This window comes from Aptenodytes forsteri, unplaced genomic scaffold (genome assembly GCF_000699145.1).
Source record: "Aptenodytes forsteri isolate BGI_AS27 unplaced genomic scaffold, ASM69914v1 Scaffold31, whole genome shotgun sequence".
NCBI classification, from domain to species: Eukaryota; Metazoa; Chordata; class Aves; order Sphenisciformes; family Spheniscidae; genus Aptenodytes; species Aptenodytes forsteri.
The window spans coordinates 879145-887083 of record NW_008794713.1 but is presented as its reverse complement, the minus strand read 5'-3'; the positions used below and the strand labels follow the sequence as shown (position 1 = coordinate 887083).

The window sequence follows — 7939 nt, the reverse complement described above, 5'->3', positions numbered from 1 at the left end:
TTGGAGATTTTTCCCCCCCCCCCCCGTGTTCAATTTCCAGGAACACCTTTTGCACAGAAGCACAGTAAAACAAGTCTGTAAGGGACCTGACTCTGAAAGCTGGTGTTTCTAGCCCTCTATAGAGTATTTGCCAGCCAAACAACAACAACAAAAAAAAGACTCGCTATTGAAAATCCTCCCACAAACATTTTGACATCTAAATCAAGTGTTTTGAATCTGCCTGGGAGCTAATCTGACTAATATGCTGCTGGCTTAGTTCACTCGGATGACAATGTAGACACCAATTTAACGACTGCAGCCCTGACAGTGCCACCAAAATGAAGGGCTGTGAGTGAAAGCACGGGATTAGGTAACGAGCAACCCACGGCAGAATCCAACAGACCACAGAAAAAGCTTGACCCAACGAAGCTGCCTCGCTTGAAAGAAAATACAAATGCCGCTTTCAAATCAAAGTCCGCAATCTCTTTCCTCATTTACCCCGTTAAGTTAAAAGAACAATCAGGTTTGTGGTTGGTAGTAACATCATACCCCATGTGTAAGGCCTCATTTTCATCAAACAAGCTCTAGGTTATGGGACTATAAATACAAGGTTGCCTACAAGCCGTCAGTTCCTCACACCACAGTCTGTTGCCAGCGTGTCGGTGGCAATCTGCTTCCAAAACATCGACGTTGGACTGTACACTAGCGGCAAGCTTCATTCTCCGTAAGCTTTGGGGTCAGAGGGTGCACGCTGGAAGGGGTCACGTATTAACACGCGGTGCGGAGTTTCGTTTTCTGTAAGACAGAGTTGAGTTGGCTTGGCTGGGGCATCTCCTTCAGCCAGAGTCCATAGTGAAGAGCTGGATGTCATGTGGGTTCCAGTACAGGGCCACGGCAGAGTTGTAAACCAAGGACCACACGTAGGGGATGAAGAACTCCTCGGGCTGCTCCTCCTCCACGTACTTGAACTTCAGCTCGGGGAACTTCTGCAACAAGAAACCAAAGTCTGCTGAGGGAAGGTTTGCATGTCTGTTTGCAAACACGCAGCCCACACAAACACTGAAGAAAGAGGTCTGGTGAAAAAAAATAACGGAAGAACTGAACCATTAGACCCGAAGGAAAATATTTACGGGATAAAGAGATCGCTTATAATTTCTTCTTTGAGCTGAATGCTACGTTGGCATATTGTATTCAACCCTTTTACTGTTGGTCACACTCAATTTGCCTGTTAACAAAGACTAAACGTGAATCCTTTACAAAACACAAAGGTCCTAAGGAAAACTGTCATTTTTAGCAGCCCCACAAAAGCCTTCTTGCTTGCGCACGTACAAACCTGTTTATTGCAGTTTTCCCTAAAAAGCACTTTGCTGTTAATTGTACTCAGCTCCTTAGCCGGAGAATCCTTTGGAAAGGCCGTAAGAATAATCATAGCCTGTGGTACGTTTTCAGGAACGCAGTGTTACGGCAAACTGACTTTTTCCGTCTAATTCTCAAAGACTTTATGTACGTAGAAGTTTCCAGGAGAGAAATGCTCTTCCTCCAGGAAGCACGGTGGGAAGCGTGTCTAGGCTCCGTGGGGGGGGCGTTCCTGGGGTCCAGGAGGCCACTTCCAGTTTTGCTACAGGTTCTTCTGTACTTTTGGGTAGGTCATTACCTCCGTGCCTTGGCTCTCCCGCTGCTGAGGAGCACACAGAATGACTCTAACGGCATCACTGTGGCAATCAGAGTGCAAAACCCTGCGAGCTCCTCAACTGCAACGCGTCACACATCTATCCCACTTCAGCCTCTAAGGCTGTAACCACAAGACTTACGCACACAGGCACAGGTTATTGCCCGTCCACGCAGACACCTCCCCCTCCTGGAAATTACAGGCTAGACAATATCGTTTCCACAGAAGCCCTGTTTTTCAGTACCAGCAAAGCACTTTCAGAATTAACACACATCAGATGTGCTAGCTCAGCCCACCCTAGCTGGATAGACGTGCTGCATCCTCAATTTTCCAATTTTCTCTCATTTCTTCCCTCTCAAAGCAGCGCATACACTGCAAACCCCCTGCGTTCGCTCTCGGTCAGCGGGTGTTTTGGGGAAGAGCTGAGCCTACTTTTGTGCTGTGCTCTTCAATCGTTTCATCTACTTCTAAACGTTGCCTGTGTCAAGAGCTTGGCAGAGTCTCAGATAAAAGCCGCATTACAATGATCACTGGGGTAAGATAAAACATGACCCATTTTATTATTTATAAGGCTGTGGCTAAGACTAAGAATAAACTCCATGGTGTGACATGATCAGAACAAGCACAGCAATGGCTAAGCAGCCTCTTTGCCCATAAATAATGAAGGGATACCCTATCATCTTTCTTGACCTCGCGGTGTCCTGTTTCCTTGTGTTAGGGCAGAAGACCCTTCTGGCTGGAACAGTCTCCTTTGAAGGGGCACTTCTTGGCCACTTGGCTTTCAGGGTTATTTATTTAACTTTTACACACCCAGCTTATTTGTATTCTTGGGAGTCAGAAAACATGGAAACTGTCCTACTCCTTCCTTGTGTGGCTGCTGTTACTAGAGCAGTTTGGTGCAAATACTGAGCATCCCGTTACACCAAGCCACGAAGGTGCCACCTGCATTATGCTTTACGAGGAACACGTCTCCATGGACAGCTTCATTCAACCGCATGCTATCTCCTATGCTGGGCTCTGAGCAACCTGATCTAGTTGAAGATGTCCCTGCTTGTTGCAGGGGGGTTGGACTAGATGGCCTTTAGAGGTCCCTTCCAACCCAAACCATTCTGTGATTCTATGATTGATGAGGGCATCGGTGTCACCTTCCAGTATGCTCCAACGTTCTGGAGCTGCCACGGTTTGGCTTATGTTGGGGTCAGGTCCTTCACCACAGCTCTACTTAGCTGGACACCAATATTTAGCCTGGGAGGAACCATTTTGGCCATCGGTGTGGCTCTCATTATTGTACTCTATGACTTTGGAACATGTGGGGAGCTCATCCTTATAGCAATCAGGGAGGGAAGGAGGACAGTGTTGTTTCCAGCACTATTATCTCTGTTTAAGAAACTAAGGCAGCTAAAAGATAAGGTTGTTAAAGGCACTTCCGCATCTAACTCCTGTTGAGTTCAAAGCCCAGAACCTCAAAGGTACATCAGCAAGTTTCATTTCCTGCGTCAGACATGCAGTTTGTGGTAGAGAAGCTCTCCCATAGCCCTTTTGTGCCCCTAAACCATTTTCTACCACCTCTCTACAACCTCTCTCCCCAAGTCTGTTTCGACCAGCCTGTTCAATCTTCCACGGCATTTTGTTTCCTCGCTCTTATGTGTCTTGCACGTATACTCACCCCCATCTCTAATATCCTGTCTCCTAGTCTCCCATCCCCGACTCCCTTCCACTGTACCTTCATGCTCTCTCTTTAGCCTATCTTTCTATTTTGTACTTGCCCTTTTTTTTTTTTTCTTGCCCTTTTTTTTTTTTTTTCTCATCAGCCTTGTGAGATCCTCCTTTTCCTTGACATCCGCTATCCCTTCCCATCTCGGCTCCAAGTCCTCAAAGTCTGCCTTCCCATCCTCCCAAGTCCTGCCTTCCCCCCCTGCCGCCCCATCCCTCCTCCCAGGGCACCACGATTCTTTCAGCAGGTTAAGCCACACTCCAATCAAGCCCTCATGTAGATTTTAATTATTATTATTTTTTTTTAAAACTGATATTCTACTCTGCTTATCCTCCGTGTAATCTTCCCCACTTCCCTCCTAAATGCTTCCTGACTTGTGGTCAGTGTAGACAGGAACACGTTCAGTTCAGCGTTGCATCAGCAGAATGAATGGTTAAACCTCATGATTAAACCACTGCAACATTTCCTAGCAGAGAAAAGCCCTTACACAGCTGTCATTCTTCACCCCAAAGGTGGCTGCACGCCAGTACTGCAGCGTGTAGTAGTCCTTCTGGGAGGGAAGGGAAAAAAAAAGTGATTAAAGATGCTAATTTGAGTTGAATTAAACACAGATAACTTTTTTCACCTTCAGGGTCACAGATTACAGCTACCGTTTTTGCAGACACTCTGGGAGTCTAGAATGGTCCCACGAGTCTGGGACTATTCTGGACTCTCATGCAGCTTAACAAACATCTTAAGCTTTAAAACAGTAGGTAAAATTGTATTAGAAATTCCAACAGCTACATCTGAGATGCTCAGCTCTTACCATCCCATCAGCTCTCAGCTGGAAGGACAGCAGAAAATAAATCAGATAGCAGTCATATTTTCAGGCAATAAGTGTCATGCATTGATTTTATTATTAAGCCTTTCTTCAGACTGATCAATGTTGCCATTTATTGTGATCGTACTGTAGCGATTTAATAATCAATTTTAGATTAAAGACTCACTGCAATCAGCCTGGACTCTCTCACACTCAACATATGCCTTGAACAGCCTGCAGTTTTATCTTGGGAATGTAGACAAGGATAATGAGATTTTTAAGGAGAGATGTAACACACGTTGCCATTACACACGCACAATTTCAAACGTATCTTTATAAAAAGAAGGTAAGTAATGGCAGAAATGATCTTTTTCTGGTGGTTCCCCTGAACAGTGGACCCAGGATAGCTCAATGCATTGCTAACGAGACATGGAGAATTTGACTTCCAGGTCGGTAATTCAAAACCAACCTCTTTAGATGACTGCCATGATCCATGGCTGTGTGGTGGCCATGTTTTCTCATTCATTAAAAAGGAGAAATCCTAGAGGCCCAGCTTCTGCACCCCGGGGAGAGCTTCTGCACCAGACTCTCTCTTGCAAGATTTACCGCTGTTAAGATAAAAAACTACCCATACTGTTTCACTACTAGAGTATTCACTGAAAACAAAATTCGTTAACATTCAAAATCATCACATTTAAGTCACCTCCAAATGTTTCTTAGTTATCAGGCTGACTTTAAAACAATTTATAACAGCAAGGGTTAAACACCACGTATAAAGCTTGACCAGCGGCATAAAGCTTTAAGGTTTTGGACAGGTGGTAGTTCAAGGAATGTTTAAATTCAGCTCTGTGCCGTTTCTCTCTTGCACGCTCTGCTTCCAAATGAGTGATCAGGAGCCCTCGCCATGTGCCGCAGACGTACGGGAGGTGACACCAAATGAATGCTTCAGGAGAGCTGTAAAACAACCAGGTCAGAGGAGGCTCGGGGCACTCCCATAAAACACCCCAGCCAGCACTGGTGTGGGGGTTTTATCACGGCTAACAAAATTCCCGAAGTGGCACGTCAAAGCAGCAACGTAGAAAACCATTTTCTTCTGCTTTGCTGCTGTTGTGTCCAACTTAATCCTGGAAAGGCATTTGCTCCCCAGCTGGTGACACCCAAATGAACCTGGTTTTTAGCACTTTCTGAAAAGAGGGACCACTCTAAGGCACCTTAAATGGCAGTCCTAATAACAGAGGAAAAGTCCGGGCATGGGATAAATCATCCCTTTTCTTCCTTCACAGCCCTATTGGTTCAGCCGGATGGTGTTGAAAGGTGTACAAGCTCTTTGTTACACGCGCGCTTCGCTATTTAAGTTTTTGAACTCATTGCCCTGACATAAATGGGTCCAGCGGAGCCATTATTTGCATTTCTCTCCAGTCATTATCAGAGCAGAGACAACCCCAGCTAGTTTAAAACAAACCGACCTGAGACAGTACTTGAAAACTTGAGAGCCAGAGGTAACGCTAGGATTTGAACGGCACAATTTAAATACAGACACCACTTATCAGCTCTGGTGAATCAACCTACCACAGCACCCTATCTTGTTTTCTTCCGCCAGACAAAGCAGAAGTCAGATTTAGTGGTTGGGACGAGGGTATAAACTAGACAGACCAAGAACTTTGCAGACTGTCTGCGCTGTCAATCATATGATTCGATGAAAAACCACAGGAAGTCCGATGAACAGATGCAGAACTGAACTGCAATAACTCCCCTACCGCAAAAGTTCAACAACATCGGGGGGTTTGTTCTTTGTTACACGCGCGCTTCGCTATTTAAGTTTTTGAACTCATTGCCCTGACATAAATGGGTCCAGCGGAGCCATTATTTGCATTTCTCTCCAGTCATTATCAGAGCAGAGACAACCCCAGCTAGTTTAAAACAAACCGACCTGAGACAGTACTTGAAAACTTGAGAGCCAGAGGTAACGCTAGGATTTGAACGGCACAATTTAAATACAGACACCACTTATCAGCTCTGGTGAATCAACCTACCACAGCACCCTATCTTGTTTTCTTCCGCCAGACAAAGCAGAAGTCAGATTTAGTGGTTGGGACGAGGGTATAAACTAGACAGACCAAGAACTTTGCAGACTGTCTGCGCTGTCAATCATATGATTCGATGAAAAACCACAGGAAGTCCGATGAACAGATGCAGAACTGAACTGCAATAACTCCCCTACCTTCAACATTCAACAACATCGGGGGGTTTGTGTTGGTTTTTTTTTTTTGTTAACGATTAGGAAGATAGCATCCCAGCCAGCCAACAGCACCTGGCACGGCTCCAGGCAGCTCAGTGGCGTTTCAGCTAGGAGACTTGAGCCATACATTAAATAAAAAAAAAAAATCCCCTTCCCTTCGCAAACGAACCATCAGAGCTGCTCTTGGGCTGCAGTGTCATGTCAGCGGATGATCTCCACTCAGATAACATAAGCAAGGGCAGATAGAGCTGCTTTAAGAGCGATGGAGCGAAGCTGTGTCTCTGCTTGTTCAGGGATCTAGATGTTTGACTGGATGAAAAGCAGCCCTCATCAAAGAAATGGGGCAGTGGCTGTGGAAAAGAAAGAAATCAAAGAATTGGATTAACATAAAACTGGAGAATCCTCTTTTCCTCGAGCCCTCGGTTAGAAACGCTGGTTTCTGAAACAGGAATCCAATGCGAGTCAGTATTTTCAAAAGCATGTGACTGGTTTAGGAGAAAAGTACCATTTCCAAAGGAGTCTGATACACATTTGAGAGTCAAATTCGCATTAACTTTTCAGCAATCTGAAGCTTCAAAGTCTTTCTGAAAACGGGATTTGTGTGCGTTTGAAAAGCTTACCATGAGTCTTGTTTGGTAACCTAATGACGTGCTGGCAAATTATGTGTTTCATATTGCTTCAGCTAAATATAGTAGTATTGCCTGGGGAGCATCTGCAGGATTGGACCTTATTAGCAATATACATAAACTGGCAGAGGGGAAAAAAAAAATATAAAAAAGGGCTCCGATTCAGCACCATGTCAAGTCTTCATTATAAGTGCCGTAACGAGTATTTACCCCAGCAAGGTTTAGTTCTACAACCTGCCGTGCACCAAACATACCGACCTGTAAGGAGTTTGGGCAGAGAAGAACATTTATATTTGTCTGCAAAATCCACAACGCCACTTTGAAATCCCAATCTGAGTCAAATTAATGGCTAATGATCTTGAAAACAACTCAACAGTCATGCCTGGTAGAATCATAGAATCATAGAATCATTGAGGTTGGAAAAGACCTCTAAGATCATCGAGTCCAACCATCGACCCAACACCACCACCCACTAAACCATGTCCCTAAGCGCCTCATCTACACGTCTTTTAAATACCTCCAGGGATGGGGACTCCACCACTTCCCTGGGCAGCCTGTTCCAATGTTTAACCACTCTTTCAGTAAAGACATTTTTCCTCATGTCCAATCTAAACCTCCCCTGGCACAACTTGAGGCCGTTTCCTCTCGTCCTATCGCTTGTTACTTGGGAGAAGAGACCGACCCCCACCTCGCTACAACCTCCTTTCAGGGAGTTGTAGAGAGCGATGAGGTCTCCCCTCAGCCTCCTTTTCTCCAGGCTAAACAACCCCAGTTCCCTCAGCCGCTCCTCATCAGACTTGTTCTCCAGACCCCTCACCAGCCTCGTTGCCCTTCTCTGGTACACTGTTCATGGTACAGATACACAGGTACACATATAAACATTGATATATTTAATTTTCATCTAAGTATAAGC

General features: G+C 45.2%; 1 protein-coding gene across 2 annotated transcripts in view; it reads right to left on the bottom strand.

The window, feature by feature from the left end:
• Positions 1-5: 5 nt before the first annotated feature.
• DYM (dymeclin) overlaps positions 6-7939 on the bottom strand; it is a 218972-nt gene continuing 211038 nt past the window's right edge. For both annotated transcript variants that reach the window (XM_009273826.2, XM_009273825.2), the window contains one exon: positions 6-965. In XM_009273826.2, coding sequence (XP_009272101.1) covers positions 816-965 — 150 coding nt within the window. In that variant the 3' untranslated portion in view covers positions 6-815. The remainder of the gene's footprint in view (positions 966-7939) is intronic.